At 36.9% G+C, this 16,330-nt stretch overlaps 4 protein-coding genes across 4 annotated transcripts; 2 read left to right on the top strand and 2 right to left on the bottom strand.

Moving 5' to 3' along the window:
- The first annotated feature begins 800 nt into the window (after nt 1-800).
- LOC136219447 (carboxyl-terminal-processing peptidase 2, chloroplastic) lies at nt 801-6,380 on the top strand. Its single transcript, XM_066006857.1, has 13 exons — nt 801-939; nt 1,048-1,330; nt 1,422-1,571; nt 2,245-2,327; nt 2,483-2,691; nt 4,003-4,071; nt 4,316-4,434; nt 4,797-4,872; nt 4,947-4,988; nt 5,330-5,438; nt 5,707-5,804; nt 5,903-5,996; nt 6,080-6,380. Exons 1-13 carry the CDS (start codon nt 844-846, stop codon nt 6,203-6,205), a joined length of 1,554 nt encoding a protein of 517 aa, XP_065862929.1. The 5' UTR covers nt 801-843; the 3' UTR covers nt 6,206-6,380.
- A 162-nt stretch (nt 6,381-6,542) lies between these two features.
- Nucleotides 6,543-10,105, bottom strand: LOC136219448 (uncharacterized). The gene is made up of 2 exons (XM_066006858.1): nt 9,607-10,105; nt 6,543-7,313 (listed from the first exon to the last, which is right to left on the bottom strand). Exons 1-2 carry the CDS (start codon nt 10,012-10,014, stop codon nt 6,777-6,779), a joined length of 945 nt encoding a protein of 314 aa, XP_065862930.1. The 5' UTR covers nt 10,015-10,105; the 3' UTR covers nt 6,543-6,776.
- A 162-nt stretch (nt 10,106-10,267) lies between these two features.
- LOC136219449 (small acidic protein 1) lies at nt 10,268-10,737 on the top strand. Its single transcript, XM_066006859.1, has one exon. The coding sequence runs from the start codon at nt 10,332-10,334 to the stop codon at nt 10,518-10,520; it is 189 nt and encodes a 62-aa protein (XP_065862931.1). The 5' UTR covers nt 10,268-10,331; the 3' UTR covers nt 10,521-10,737.
- Nucleotides 10,738-11,748: 1,011 nt separating this feature from the next.
- LOC136217375 (MDIS1-interacting receptor like kinase 2-like) lies at nt 11,749-12,749 on the bottom strand. The gene is made up of 2 exons (XM_066003975.1): nt 12,194-12,749; nt 11,749-12,095 (listed from the first exon to the last, which is right to left on the bottom strand). The coding sequence occupies exons 1-2, from the start codon at nt 12,747-12,749 to the stop codon at nt 11,749-11,751; spliced, it is 903 nt and encodes a 300-aa protein (XP_065860047.1).
- Nucleotides 12,750-16,330: the final 3,581 nt, after the last annotated feature.

Below are 16,330 nucleotides of genomic sequence, written 5' to 3'. Positions count from 1 at the left end.
TTTTTTAGTTAACTCGTACAAAAAACAGTCTAAATTTTTAATTTTTTTTCATATCTATTTATATGTTTCTGATCTGTTAGCAATGAATAATAAAATATGAAAATGATAAAATTTATGACTATAAAGACCAAATAATGAATCATAGGCGAAATGTGTGAAATTTGGGATTGATGGTGGGCGAAATAGAAATTTAAAGCCTTAAAATAAAGACAATATTTAAGGTTTTATTTTAGGCTTAAAGCATTATTTGGCCATTGACCTATCTAAAATTATATCATTGACCTCTCATTTATTATTTGGTCACATTTGACCCTTGATTTATTCCATTTGGTGAAATTTCACCCAATTTATATGAATACTTAACGGAATCGTTATCTCATTGATAAGTAATGCTATTTTAACACTTAAACTTGAAACGTGATATTTCTTAAAGTTTTTTTTCCACATTATGTGGAAATAATTAATTAGATTAAAAAAAGAAAAAAACAAAAAACAAATCCTAAACTAAAAAATCTATTAAGTTCAAGTGTCAAAATATCGTCACTTATCAATGAGATAATGATTCGGTTAAGTTTGAATCCAAATTGGATGAAAGTTCACCAATTGGGGATAAATAAGGGGCCAAATATAACCAAATAATAGATCAGGAGTTAAATGACAAAATTTTGATAGATCAAAGAACAAATAGTATTTTAAGCCTTTATTTTAATATTATGTTAATATTATACTACTTTTTTATTTTATTTTTTTCTTTTTGAGGGAATTATGTATTTTTATTTAATAAATAACGATAAGGAAAAGCTGAATAACGAGTAACTGGAATTTTGGGGCTTATGCCTTGCCATGGCGGTCCTAGCAAGCTCTGTTATTCTCTACTCTTCTTCTCATCTCATCTCTTACAAAACTCCTCGTTTCTTTCTCGCCTCCTCTTATGTTCAGGTGTACTTTTCTTACTTTCAATTCCACTTCCTAAAATGCGAAAATATTCCATTTCTTTTCTTCTTCCTCTACATAGTTATTTAATTTTTATACCGATTTGAAATGTAGATTTTTCAATTGCAATCGAAATCCATGCCTGTGCGCATTCTGGAAGCTCGATTATGGCGTCCGTCAAATTACAGGCGTGAAGCAGTAGCTTTTCGGAAGGAGCTGTTGCTTCTAAACCCGATACGGATGCTTCGGAAACGTATTTCTTCTAAGAGGAAGTTTCTAAAATTACTAAACTGTGCTGAAGATATCAGAAAGAACACGTCAATTCTTTTCATACGGTTGGTTGTGACAATGCTGATTGTTTCCTCGTTTTCTATTGCTGCTAGCAATTCTCCAACTTGTGAGTTTAATTTTATTTAGCAAGGTTGCAAATTCTGTAAAATAATCAGTGGTGGGTTTTGGTGCTAATGCTCGTTATTTGTGTTATCCAGGGGCGCTTAGCGAAGAGAATCTTCTGTTCTTAGAGGCGTGGAGAACGATTGATCGTGCGTATGTTGACAAAACCTTTAATGGACAGAGTTGGTTTAGGTATAGGGAAAATGCTCTGCGCAATGAACCCATGAACAATAGAGAAGAGACATGTAAGAGTCCTTTCCTTTGAAAGCTTGCTGCTGCATTTGACTAAAAGTTACACACATTCCTATCTGTATTATTTCATTTTTTTTTTAAATTATACTTTATGGATAATGTTGTACCGTTCAATGAGCAATACTATGTCTTAGGTGGGAAAAATATGATATGATTAGTGACTGAATGGCATGGTTAAATTTGCCAATGTTGTGGGGGAAATTGGCACTACCATTATCAGAAATTGGTTTAGGTACCCTAAAAATAGTTATTTTCTTCTATAATTGATTGCTTCTCTGCCTATGGATGGCACCCCAAAACTCATGCCTATGGCTGGGAGAAGTCTAGATACTCTCATTATATTAAACTATTGTTACTTTAATGCTCAAACGACTGTAAGCAACTTTGAATCATAATGACCTCTTAAAGATTACTTGCACAGGATTGTACTACACTTTTATTTGTGAGGTGTACATTTAGGGTTGTATTTGAGGAGATAATGAATGGGTTCAAGGAAAAAAATCTTAATTTATAAATGGGTTATTATCTTGTAATTTTTCAGTAATAGAAATTCAAAGCGAGTAATGGGTGACTCAATTTTGTTGTAGCACCTCATTGCTAGCAATTAAAGTAGCTCACTTGTTACATACTGCCTTTCTAAATCCTATTGGTATCTATTGATATCAGACACGGCTATAAGGAAGATGCTTGCCTCGTTGGATGATCCTTTCACTCGGTTTCTAGAACCTGAGAAGTTCAAGAGTTTGAGGGTATGAAACTTCTCCTCATTTTAGTATGATCAGTTGCATGTCTCTTGAATATTGTGGAAATAAGAATCAATGTTTAGGCACACTATGGCCTGCTTTAGGCAGGTATAAAGTTGACGTTCTTATATGAAATTTCTTACTATCTTCTCTGAAGGCAGTCTGGGACACGAGGTGCTCTTACAGGTGTAGGGCTGTCAATAGGCTATCCTACGGAGTCTGATGCATCACCTGCTGGACTTGTTGTTATTTCATCAACTCCAGGAGGTCCTGCAAGGAGGGCTGGAATTTCATCTGGGGATGTGATTTTGGCAATAGATGAAGCAAGCACTGAAAGTATGGGCATATATGATGCTGCAGACTGGTTACAGTAAGTATCTTGGCTTGTATATCACCTAAATCAGAAGTTGATTTTTCTGTATGAATTTTTCTTCTATTAACTTGTCAATTTTAGCCATATAGTCATCCTTGAGTGTCAGTTATTCTACAGTAACAAAAGAAGACAATAAAAGAAAGCACTTAATTGTAACAGAAATTCAAATATTGCAGCAGTGAGAAAAAGTTGTTTCGTCCAGGTGGAATGGACCTAATGGGCTAATTTAGAAACTGATATAGGATAGAATTTCATTTCTTAATGTCTCCTTGAGAATATTCCGCTGGATGGATTAAAGAAAAAGGATTCATGTCGCCAATCTTCTCCTTTACAGCTCCTCCAAGTTTGCTCAGCTAGTTCCTTCCTACTAATGTAGTAGAAAACCTGTGAACGTTTCATTCTTGACTAAGAGAACACATGCTTTGCATTGTTATGACGAGGATGTCTTTCGTAATCAGCTTACATCAAGAACTGAGAGGCACCCCTTTTCCCGAAGTTCCGGGGCTATTTTGCCGAGTTCCTCATAGAGAGTTGTCTCGCGCCCCTAGGTACTATCTACCTACACGCGAAGAGCCCTACAATGTTAAGGGGGGAAACAAGCTTGCTTGTTGGCTGGTTTGTCTTTGACAATAGAACAGGAAGGAGGAAAGGGAGGGTTGTGTACTTGTCTCCATTTTTCAGGCCCACCCTGTCCCTGGACAGGAGTCTCTCATGAACATGTTGAGAGATTAATAGCAGTGCAAAGCAGCTGCGGAAGCTTGATGAACAAGCTAAAAATCCCTCTACAGCCTCTCATGAATGACACTTCGACAAACGAGCTTTGCAAGCAGCATTGCTTGTAGTCATGTGATGTTGCTGGATCAGGCTTTTTCCCATTGTCCAAGATTCAACTTGAGTTAAGTCAAGTTGAATATATGTTGACAGATTATGCGCTGTTCCGAAGTGCATATTTTGCTTTCAATTTGGATTTCATGTTATTCAGACTCAAACGACATTTATTATGGTTCATTATTTTGTAACAGCTATTGTTTTCTTTGTTGTTGGTGTAATCATTACACAAGTACAAAGGAAACTACCAATCTGGAGAACTTTTGACTTAAGAATTGAGGCTTTTTGTTTTTTACTGACATCAATTCACCTTAGGATTTTAACTTCCTATATCTGTTAAGTTGTAACATGATATACTGTATGATCTGTCCCAGGAACCCTTCCCTGCTTTCTCTATGATAGGGAGGGAAAAAAGGATACTCATTTACATCCATTCATCTCTATGCATCAATTTGATTAAGCTCCTTTATTCAATTGTAGGGGATCTGAAGGAAGTTCAGTTGAATTAACTATTCGCAGTGGACCTGAAATAAAGCATCTAGCTTTAACGTAAGTATTTTGCAGTACTTCTGTCCCACAAATTTTAGTGAACTTTTACTGACTGGTAGAAATTTGGTTCCACTCTCTTTGATCATTTGTGCTTCATCATGTTCTACTGCTCTTAATTATGCTAGTTCATAGGAATTGTTAATTTGTTGGTTCCACACTTCCACTCTCTTTGATGATTTGTGCATTATTATGTTTCTTTGGTGCTAAATGGACATTTGATTTTAAACTAGCTGTTGCTTTCCAGGCGAGAGCGGGTGTCTCTAAATCCAGTAAAGTCGAGACTCTGTGCAATTCCTGGCTCTGGGAAAGATTCTCCTAAGATTGGGTATATTAAACTTACATCATTCAACCAAAATGCTTCAGGTATTCTGAACCCTTTATCTCTATTAAAGCTTTAATTTGGTTGTTGGGACTTTGAATTTGAACATCTTAAACTTAGTGTTTTTGTTACTCTTGCCATGTTGACTTTGGGAACTACTACTAAAAAATATTTCCAGAAAACAAGGAGGCATGATTCTGTGTGCGGGAAAAAGAATTTTGAAATAGCTAGTAATTATGATAATCAGTTCAAAGAGTTAAATACCATGATATGTACACAGTAATCTTGGGTTATGGAACATATTTTGTATTTACAGACACCTTCCCTGAAACACGATGGATTTACAACTTGAATTTACAATATTGACTCGTTTAACAATTTTTTTTCACATCTATTGTGTTTTCAGCTGCTGTCAGGGAAGCTATCAGTACTTTAAGAAGTGAAAGTGTTAATGCCTTTGTGTTAGACCTTCGAGACAATAGGTATTAGCTTTCAACATGCAACATTCTAAAATTTATCCTACGGCAGCGTTTCTGAACGCTTAAATTTTCTGCAGTGGTGGTCTGTTTCCAGAAGGAATTGAGATTGCAAAGATTTGGTAAGTGAAAAATTAGATACCTAGAAGTGAATACATTACATGTAAAAGTTTCTTATACAGGTCTTATCTTTCTTTTTTCCAGGGATGTATAACTTGCCACATTTTGTTTTGTTTTGTCAGAAGTGAACTTCATACATCTTTTATTTAGACAATTTATGCATGGGCACTGGGATATGTTTTAGTGGCACCCTGTTCATATTTTTCTACTTAAACATTATTAGAACCAAGAGAAAGAAAATAATTGTATTCATTGTCTACACTAACCATCCAATAAATAGCTATCACTTTCTCTGTCTAAAGTCGGGGAATACTACTTATTCTAGTTAGCTGCTTCCTACCAGGTTAGATAAAGGCGTCATTGTGTATATTTGTGATAGCCGTGGTGTTCGAGATATTTATGATGCAGAGGGAAGTGGTGCAATCGCAGCTTCAGAACCCCTAGCTGTATTGGTATGCTTTCTTGTACCGGATTATAATATTACTAAAAATCTTCTGATTCTAGAAATTTGCATCACCAAATTAGAGCCTTGTCTTCTGGTTCTACATAGTTTTCACTAGCCACTCTATTGTTGTCTTCTCTGTCGACTGTCGGTGGCACATGCCTAGGCATTGACTATCACTTGCAGAGGCTTTTGCTTTTTGATAGTTGAGCATTCACGTTTTGAGCAGCAAATGTCCACGAGAAATCCATTGACATATATCTTCTGATTTCCATCAGGTGAACAAGGGAACTGCAAGTGCGAGTGAGATATTAGCTGGTGCATTGAAAGACAATAAACGTGCTTTGTTGTTTGGAGAACCCACATTTGGGAAAGGGTAATTGCTTCTGCTTCCGTACAATTTAGTCAGTTTACCAATATATATAACCCTTTCTTTCCCACCACCTAACCGGTGAGTTTAATGACATTTCACAGCAAAATTCAGTCAGTGTTTGAGCTATCTGATGGCTCTGGCTTGGCAGTTACCGTTGCTCGTTATGAGACGCCTGCTCACACGGATATCGACAAGGTTTACTGTGATTTCCCGCTTCTAATTTCGTTAGCGTTTTGCACGTTATCCACCATATTAAGTTGTTCATTGTTTTGATTTAGGTTGGCATTATTCCAGACCATCCACTGCCAAAATCATTCCCCAAAGATGATGACAATTTCTGCGGCTGTCTCCAAGACTCTGGATCTGCTTGCTACATCGACAGAGTTGGGCTATTTGCCAGATGACAAATTGACAATAAAACATTTTTTTTTTTTTTTTTTATTTGTGTAATTTCGGTCCCATTCTTTTGATATTGAGCAGTGTAATTTCAATCACATTTTTTGAGATTGACCTGTGTAATTTCGATGTAAAACATTTTGAGATAACTCGTAAAAGTAACAAAGAAAGTCCACTAGAACATGTTTGTCTGTGTTATAATAATCAAAATTAAGAAAATTTAAAAAGCAATTATCAGCTTCAAAGCTTTTAGGTCTTATTTGGTATGCTATAATGCAAAATTCGCTACAGATTCGGAATAGATTTGAAATAACTGAAGGAAAGTATACAATTAGCCATGACATATGATATAAAATACTGTATAAAGACCAGCTTCAATCTGTATCATGTATAGAGACAATAGATGAAAATACAAAAATGAATACAAAGTGGGAAAATGCCTTTGGTGTAATGGGATTGACTTTCACCTTGGCTTTCACTTAATTTCAGTGCCATGGATGAAAATACAAAAATGAATACAAAGTTGAAACTCCTACTTACCAACAAACACCATCAAAATCTCCACAAAACTTCAAACCACTAAAGCATCTTTGTCCAAGAAGCTAAAAAGGGGAAAACAGCAATCAACAGTCTCAAGAGTAAGGGTGCATCACTTTCTACCCTTCTTTTACCCAATTTGCCATTCATTGATGGTTTCCGTCGATTCTGAGCTGCCTTTCGAGGTGTGCGACGTCGCACCGGTTCCATTCCACCCAGCTCATCCCATCCACCAAAAGAAGAAGCTGCTTCTTTCTTCTCATTTTTAACTGAACCATCATCGTTAACTACCCGAGTTCGAGGTACCCCATTTCCCTCAATAGTTTCCTGCCTTCCTTCTTCCTTATCAACTCTTCCAACATCACTTGGATAGCTGACAAATGGTTGTTTCCTTCTCTTTCTAGCCCTGCGTCGGGGTCTTGGCTTACTCCGGGTCCTTCCCGATAACTTTTGAAACACGAATGATACGACCGACAGCCCAACAGGGAGAGCTAATGCCATAAGGAAAGCCTTGAGACCATTTGCAATCAAAAAAGAAATGATGATAGGAGGAAGTGTCCATCCATAAAATTTGGATAACTGCACTAATCAATAAGGAAAATAGTCAGAGATTTGGGAACTTGGTTGCAATCATTTGCTTTATAAAATGCCAAAACATTCTTGTAAATGGAAATATTTCTTGCAAGTAAAGCTGAATATGAAAATAGCTTATCATATTCATCACTGTGAAAATGATCATATGGCATAAAGATCATAAAAGAACAAAATGATGCTCAAGACATTACAAAATTTTGTATCAAATGGAAGCAAATGCAGAGAGGTCTGAACCCTTCACAGCCAAGAGCCAATTTAAAAATGTAAGGGAAAGAGACAGCAGAGTCAAATCGTTTAAATGACAGAAAATAAAGTTCAACTGATTAAGAAAAAAAGATGCGGATAACGTCCAAATTTTCCCTATCGATGTTAAGGAAGTGGAGATTTACCCCTAATGTACGTGTCATGGAATCAATTAAACTAAAAGCTTAAACTAATAGTTAAAGCCCAATTCATATTAATATCTGACAGTACCAAATGATAAAAGTTTACCCCTAATGTTTGAAGCAAAATCAATTTCACCCTTACATAACACAAGTTGGTTTTACCTTAATGGACTACCACATTGTACTAAAATGTTTACTATGTTACTAATATAGTTAAAAACTATGTTGCACGGAAACGGAAACGGAAACTGAAACGGAAACAATACGGGGAAACGTAATTTCTGAAAAATATAGGAAACGGAAACATGGGGGAAACGTGTAAATATTAAAAAAATAGGGGCATATTTATAAATATTAAAAATACAATAATACATTAAAAAACAAGATTGAAGAACAAGAGGAAGAAAGTCCAAGCTCAATCGAGATTCAAGGGACAAAGATTATAGGAGAAAGAAATATAGTAAGTTCTTTAAATTGAAGGATCCAAGGAAAGAATTATCTCTCAAATAGGAAGTTTCAATTTTACTAATCTTAGATTAAATAGGAATTGCAAAATAGGAAATTTGAATTTCCAGAATTTTAATCGAAATAGGGAGGGAAAATCGTTTAAAAATTGAGAGACACGTTTCATATTTTGGGTAATTACGGAAACGTGCCCGGAAACGTTTCATATTAGTTTCTGAGAGTTTCCATTTCCCACATCTTCCGGAAACGGGGAAACGCATGACATGAAGAGTTTCCGTGCTTCATAGGTTAAAAAAACTATCAAAATACTAACAACTAAGTCTGACACATATAAGTTGATCACACATAAAAACTATTAAAGTGTCTAAGAGCTTGATTGGACGAGGGTTAGGAGGCTTACTAAGGGTTGACGGAAACCCTTGTTTGGAGAATGAACTTTAGAAGGGTAAAAGTATCGAGGGGTTTTACAAAGGTTTAGGAGGATTGATTTTATGGCAATTCTTCCAATTTTTGTACCACTTATTTGGGGGATTTGTAAGGGTTGAAAATTAAAAATCTTTACGAACCCTTACCTTCCTTCCAAACAAGAATATGACCTTCTCTTCCCCCTTGTCTTCCCGTCCCTTATTCACCCTTTCCAATGTTTAGGTTATTTGTAACCGTATTAATAATGCTAGGTAGGAGTAAAGTTAATCTTGCTTGGAAAAATTAAAAATAAATTTTACCATTTCATGGATAAAGCAGTTTCCCTAAAACGATATGAACAAATTTAAATTATCCCAAAAAGATTATTAGTTCGGCTGTCAATAATTGTTTGCCAAAAAGCATACGCAGGCTCATCAAACAGCGCTTTTTAGCTTTCTTCAGGATTTGGCCTGCCCGTATAGAAATGGGCGGTATGCAATACCAACGGCGATAAAATATTTATGCTTGTGAAACCACTTATCATTCTGATTTTAAATTGAGGTATTGATCTTTCATCTTTAAGAGAACATTGTTCATTTCACATGTGTTTAAATTTTTTTATGTGATAAACTATAACAACCTTCTTTCGAATTGAAAAATACAATTCAGTAATATATGAGATATGAGATGACTAACGCCTTTTAACTTCTAATTCAACTAACTAATTTGCAAGCAAGGCAGGTTTAGAAATAAATGATCAGAGATTCAAATAAAAAATTAGGAGTTTGACATCATCAAGCAGCTAAATGCTTTTTGCTTAATTGTTATAAACAACATATATTTATTTACTTTTGATAAAACAGAACATAACTTTCATAACATTATTAAATTAAGAAAAAGAATAGCTTAGAAAATAATTATAATGGCAATTCAAAATGACAAATGCAAGCACCATAAACGGGAATATAATTTTAATTAAAGTTAAGTGAACGAAGAAAAAGAAGGAATTGAAAATTAATTACCTTAAGAATCCACAGGCTATCTATAAATTCCTCCAAAATACTAGGAGCTTCTTCTTCCTCCATAAAACGCGGCTCATCCGACCACCATCTCCGCTTCTTACCCTTGCCTACACCACCACTTTCCTCTTCTTCCTCTTCTTCATCTACAGCAACATCATTATCTCTATACCTTTTATCCTTGTCTCTGAACTTGAATTTAAATATCTGCGACTTAACGGTTTCGGCATTGGAGTTCCATCGACTATTAATGGTGCTGACATACGATCGACGACTGCGAGGACTATAATAAAAGTTAAAATTGGGGGTTTTAAACGGGAATAGAGGTTGCGCGCCGATATTAATGGAGCCCGGCTTTGTTAGCAAGAGGAGTGCGCCGCCGCTAGCACCAGCAGCAGCACCACTCGCCATTCACCGCCAGTAGAGTCAGCAGCGCTACGTAGCTCTTCCATTTGCCACGCTCTCATTATCTTTTCAAATTAATTGAATTTTCCTTTCTTTCGTCCAAAAAGGACCGCATCTTCTATTAACAGCCTTTTGCGTTAAAACGACGTCGTTGTTGTATTTATTTATTTTTTAAAATAAATTCTGTTTTTTTTTTTTTTTTTTTTCTGGTTTTGTGCTATATCGGTGTCGTATTACTGTAGTAGGGGTCTTATATAAACCCTAATAATAATTTGGTACTTGTCTGAGGTCAATTTGCTGCAATTTTCTGGGGAAGGTGAGAGATGAGGCCGATGCAGATGGATTTCTTCGCTGACATGGATGAACAAGGATCTACTGTTGCTATGGACGTCGACGATGTGGATCCTTTAGAGATATTTGGGGAAGGAGTAATCAATGTTGACAACAAGCTTGCTGATGCTGATTTCTTCAACAATTTCGAAGATGATTTTGACGATGCCGACATCAACTGATCGGCGTTGATTCTCACCCGCAGCCAACGCCGTAGCCTATCTGCCTTTTCTTTCTGTTTTCTTTTGTATCTATTTCACATGATGTGAAGGGGGAAAAGGAAGAGATTGGGGGTATGCTTGGGAACCTTTTTTTTTTTGTTCTTTTTTTTTTTTTATGTAGAAAACGGTATGCTTTAATTCGATATGCAGATACACTTTTCAGTATCGTTTATATCAAGTTCTATCGCCTCTTTCCTTTTGAGAATTTGAGATACTTTGCTTTTTAGATATAGGTTATTTTTTTGAATGAAACTTCATTGTTGATAGTCTTGGTGAAGCATTTGCGGATTGATACATGAAAGTTCAGTGCTTTTCTAGAATTGAGGTAGCAACTTTAGGCATCTGCTGGTTAAGGTTGGCCTTAGGCTACTTAAGATGGAAGAGATAATCAAACACTACATAGTTTCCCTTGTCTTGTCAATTCCTTTTGTGAAAAGTTTGGTAATGTGGTTGAAACTTTTGTGCCTGGTGCTTATTGTGGCATTTGCTTTTCAGTACACTTAAACGAATTTCATTAGTGCTTGACACATGCATCTGTAGGTATTTTTCCATTTGAAACTAATGAAATACGGTGAGGAACCATAGTTTTGTATTTTAATGTGAATCCTGCTGGATCCTGATCTGGTTCTGTTCTTATAATTTGGTTATGCAATTGATTTGTTTTGAATTTTGATTATGTATTGAGTGCAACTCAAATTATTTGATGAACCATGGTTTTATTTTTTCTCCTGGGTGATGATTCCATAATCATTGTCACTGATCATTTTTCAATCCAGAATGGTTATGATAAATTTAGAATTATTTTGTTAGTTGTGAAGTAACTGCCAGGATTGTTTCATTGGTGTTACTATTGTAGATTTGTGGCTTCTAGTCAGGGAGTTGCTACTTAATTAACAGAGATGGAAATGAAGTGAAGACTCTGTTTTTCATCACCTTTTCTCCATTGTATGTAATTGCTGCATTCACATTCATTGCTAGAAATGACTTGAGGAGTGAGATCACATAATTAATACAAGAACACCGTGACTACAATAAGGTACTAGCTTTAACTTAGACAATTGCTGAGAGGCTTGTTGCATGCTTAGGTGAGTGAGTGGACTGGCATTAAGGCAAGCAAAGGCTAGCCTTGCAGCATGAATCATTTCCTCTGCCAGTTGATCTGTTGGAGATGGAACTCACAGAGTGGTATTTAAATCAGTTGTTTTAATGGTACCGTGTGAAATTGTCTACAAGAAGGTACTGGCTTTAACTTAGACAATTGCTGAGAGACTTGTTGCATGCTTGGGCGAGAGAGTGGACTGGCATTAAGGCAAGCAAAGGCTAGCCTTGCAGCATTAATCATTTCCTCTGCCAGTTGATCTGTTGGAGGTGGAACTCTTTGGTCTATGAAATCCTTGAACAGAATTTGATGAGCTGCTACTGATGACATGGATGAAATGAGATCTCCTGGATGCCTTCCCATTATCACTTCCAATGTTACTACTCCAAAGCTGTAGACATCACATTTCTCATTGGCTTCCATCGTGTAGGCGAGTTCTACGAAGAAATATGATTACAAATATCATATCATTCAACAGTATAAATCCAGATTTCTATTAATGGTTTAGCTTGTGGTACAAATAATAGAACTATACCTGGAGCTGAGTATCCAAATGTGCCTACAAATGCAGTCCAATTGGATGAGTTAGGCTTCAAAATTCTTGATGTGCCGAAGTCTGAAATGTAAGCCATACATTTGTCATCCAACAAAATGTTGTTGCTTGTTATGTCGCGATGAATCAAGGGCGGAAAGCACTCACTGTGCAAATAACAGAGAGCATCGGCCACACCCTTGATGATATTTACTCTCGTACCCCAATCTAGTTCAATAGCTGTTGCCTTATTTCTCAGCATCTTCACCAAGCTTCCTCTTTCCAAGAACTCGTACAACAAAAATGAGTGACTCGAGTGCAAGCAGTAACCATAAAACCTCACAATATTTCGGTGTCGCACTTCTGTCAGCGCATTGATCTCACTAGTGAAAGCTTTAAGATTGGCTGTTCCACCATTTTCAGATTGGTGAAGTTTCTTTACAGCTACAACTTGACCAGTTTGCAGCTCAGCTTTATAGACACTTGCACTTCCTCCCACTCCTATGCAATACTTGGAATTGAATCCTTCAGTTGCCTCAATGATGCTTTCATATACCATTTTCCCATCAAAGCCAATGATTCTCATGATATTTTCATTGACTGCTGCTATTTTCATACCTTGAGTTTTATCAACTGTATTCTTCATCTTTTTGTTGCAGTAAACAGAAAACAGGCACAGTATGACAAGTAGCAGAGCTGCAGCGCTGCAAATTGGAGTGATGACTAAGAGCGTCGTTCTCTTACTATGTTTCTTATCAGATGTCTGCATACAGGCCTTCAAACTGGCATTGTCGCCACATATACCTTTGTTGTTCTCTAACCTTTCTGCTGATGCATTGGTGAAAGCTGGATTTTTTGGGAGAGGACCCTCCAATTGATTGTTAGATATGTCAACAGATGTCAAGCTAACCATCTCACTAAAGCTCCATGGTATAGAACCAGAGAGCTGATTCCAGGAGATGTTCAGAATTTCCAAGCCTCTCAGGGACTTGAGCTCGTATGGCAATTCTCCTGTGACCATATTGTGGCTTAAGTCGAGACTCTGAAGAGTGCGCAAATTGCCAATTTGAAAGGGAATAGTATTACTCAGTCTATTCCTGCTCAGATTCAAAAACACTAGCCTTGAGCATTGCTTTAGCTGTTCAGGAATAGATCCACCTAGATGATTTGCTGCCAGGTTGAGCTCTTCTATATCATTCAACATTCCAATTTCTTCAGGAATATTGCCTGACAGCATATTATCACTCAAACTGAGAAACCATAATGGCAGATTCCCTAGTTCCTTTGGGATAGTTCCTACTAGTTGATTGGAGGAAAGATCAAGCTTCTGCAATCGAGTTGCATTTGCAATCCCAGGTGGTATCCTACCGGTAATTTGGTTGTTAGAGATCTCCAAGCTTGTTAGATTTTGGCAGTGCCCAATTTGGTGATAACTCGCCATAAAATTTATTGTAACTTAAATCGATGTAATTAAGTAAGGATATGTGCCAAAATCTTGTGATATGTTTCCTTCAAGTTGATTCCGTTCAAGCCTCACTCGAACTAAGCTACTGCAGTTCTTTAAGCTCTTGGGAATTGAGCCTGTGATCTTGTTTTCGTTTGCACTCAGGAACTGAAGCATTCCTCCAAGGCAGATATTTGGAGGCAAATGGCCAAATAAGTTGTTGTTACCCAATCTCAGTAATTTCAGAGATGTAAGATTGTTTAGCTGTTGAGGTATGAGGCCACTCAGTTTATTCATGAATAGACTGAGATGACCAAGGGATCTGAGGTTTCCTATCTCCTGAGGGATAGAACCTGAAAGCTGATTCGAAAATAGATTTATGATATCTAAGTTGCTTAAATTTCCAATGGATGCAGGGATTGGACCAGTTAGGATGTTCTGTTGCAAAGAAAGACCAACCAGTTGTTGAAGCATTCCTACTTCTTGGGGAATGGATCCTGAAAGCCTGTTGTTATTGAGCCATAAGTAAGAAAGTTTGGTTAAATTTCCAATAGAAGGAGGGATAGATCCTGAGAGAAAATTCTCACGAGCAGTGAACTGTTCAAGAGACCTCAACGTTCCTATTTCCTGAGGTATAGAGCCATTTATTTCATTGTTGTCCAGGTAAAGGGTGGCGAGACTCGAGAGGTGGCCTATCTGAGATGGAATGTTTCCGGACAGAGAATTGGAACTGAAGTCAAGATATTGAAGTGTTGAAAGGTTTCCTATCTCCAGTGGTATAGATCCGTTCAGCCGATTTTCCCGCATGTAAATGTACTGTATACTGGAAAGAAGGCCTATCTGAGATGGGATATGTCCAGTGAAGTTGTTGAAACTCAAATCAATGACTGTGAGTTTTGAAAGGTTGCCAAGGTGAGATGGAATGGTTCCATAGAAAAGGTTTTTGTGGAGATCAAGCTGTAGCAGGCTAGGGAAGCAAGAGAAATCGAGATTGTGGAGCACACCTTTCAAATTGATACCACTAACATTGATATGGGTAACACTTGCTGAGTCATCACGGAGTATTCCAGGCCAGTTACAGGGCGTGGAAGAAGAAGAATTGTCATTGTCAAGCTTCCAGGATTTGAGGAAAGAATATGTTGGATACTGAAGAGTGTTTTTCCATTTAACAAGTGCTTCAGCTTCTTGCTCTGGTAATGCTGAACAAGAGAAGTGGAAGAAAGAAAGCAAGAAAGTGATGGAGAAGAGAAGTGGAAGTGAAACATGCATGTTTAGTGGGTGATACTAGTTGCAGGCTAAATCATTGTATTTATAGATATTCCAATTCTGAACACAACGTATTCAATCCCAATTGTGTGCTTAATATATAATAATAATAATATCTAAATTCATCCTAACTCTTTTTTTTTTTTTTTTGAGAATTATAAATATAATCATCACGATACAAGTAGTACAATTCGGGTAAATTATATACGTGGTGTAAAATCTGTCATTTTTCACACTTTGGTGTAAAACCTTTAATATTACACACAAAACTGTACAACCTTGTAGTGACCTCTCACTAAAGTGTACATCCGGTAATTATAATCGGTCAACGCGAAGTCAACGTGCCATGTTAGTAATTTGACCTTCCTAAAAGTCAAAATTGTTGATGTAACGCGGTGACCAGTTACAATTACCATATGTACATTTTAGTGAGATTGCTGATGTAACGCGTTGACCGGTTACAATTACCATATGTACACTTTAGTAAGAAGTCACTAAAAAGTTGTACAGTTTTGTGTGCAAAATTGAAGGTTGTACACCAAATTGTAAAATAAGGCAAATGTTGTATGTAATTTACCTCGTACAATTATGTGCTCAATATTTCCAACTGGGAACAATTTTCGGTCTAAATTTATGGAGTAATAATGAAACCCGTAAAATAACTGTGTAGAGGCGGAGCAAGCACAAGGTACTGTAACCGCAAACATGGGGGAATCCAGCATGAGGGTAGTTGCTCCCACTAACATTTGTATTTTTTAAAAAACTCAGGTATTAATTTTGAAGTTTTAGAACTTTGCCCCCCTTCATCAATGGAAGTGTAAGGTTTACTGGTTCTATAATTGAGGATGAAGAATGGTTTTAAATTTAATATTTTATTTTTATTTTTTTAATTCTGTTTTAAAGCAAAACAACGTCGTTTTATTTATTTTTTTTTTGGTACAAAAGGAAAGGAAAGCAAAGCAAAACAAGCAACTACATCGGGATTAGCCTAGGAAAGCTAACCCCAATCCTATCCTCTAAAAGAAGAGGAGAAAGAGCAATAGGGGGAACGGTAATGGTAGAAACACCTAACACCCCCTCATGGCCTACGCCGCCAAGTGATCTGCAACACGGTTCTGCTCCCGGAAAATGTGGCTGAACTCAAGGATATCAAATGAGGGGCTAAACCTCTTAATAGCTTTAATAAGGTTGCCGCTATGAAGACCCATGGCATGACTACCCAAAATCATATTGATGGCCTCCAAGTTATCTGACTCCACAGAAAGTCTCTTAACACCCAGCCTAATCGCCAGCTGGATCCCAGAGAGAATACCCCAGAGCTCCGCAGAGAAGGAAGAACCCAAACCCAAATTCTGGGTAAACCCAGAAAGCCAGGCGCCTCCCGCATCCCTAAGAACACCTCCGGCAGCAATCTTACCATTACTGAGGCA

Source organism: Euphorbia lathyris, chromosome 2, assembly GCF_963576675.1.
Source record: "Euphorbia lathyris chromosome 2, ddEupLath1.1, whole genome shotgun sequence".
In the NCBI taxonomy this organism is placed as follows: domain Eukaryota; kingdom Viridiplantae; phylum Streptophyta; class Magnoliopsida; order Malpighiales; family Euphorbiaceae; genus Euphorbia; species Euphorbia lathyris.
Note: the sequence above shows the minus strand (reverse complement) of the source record. Positions and strands in the feature narration are given on the sequence as shown.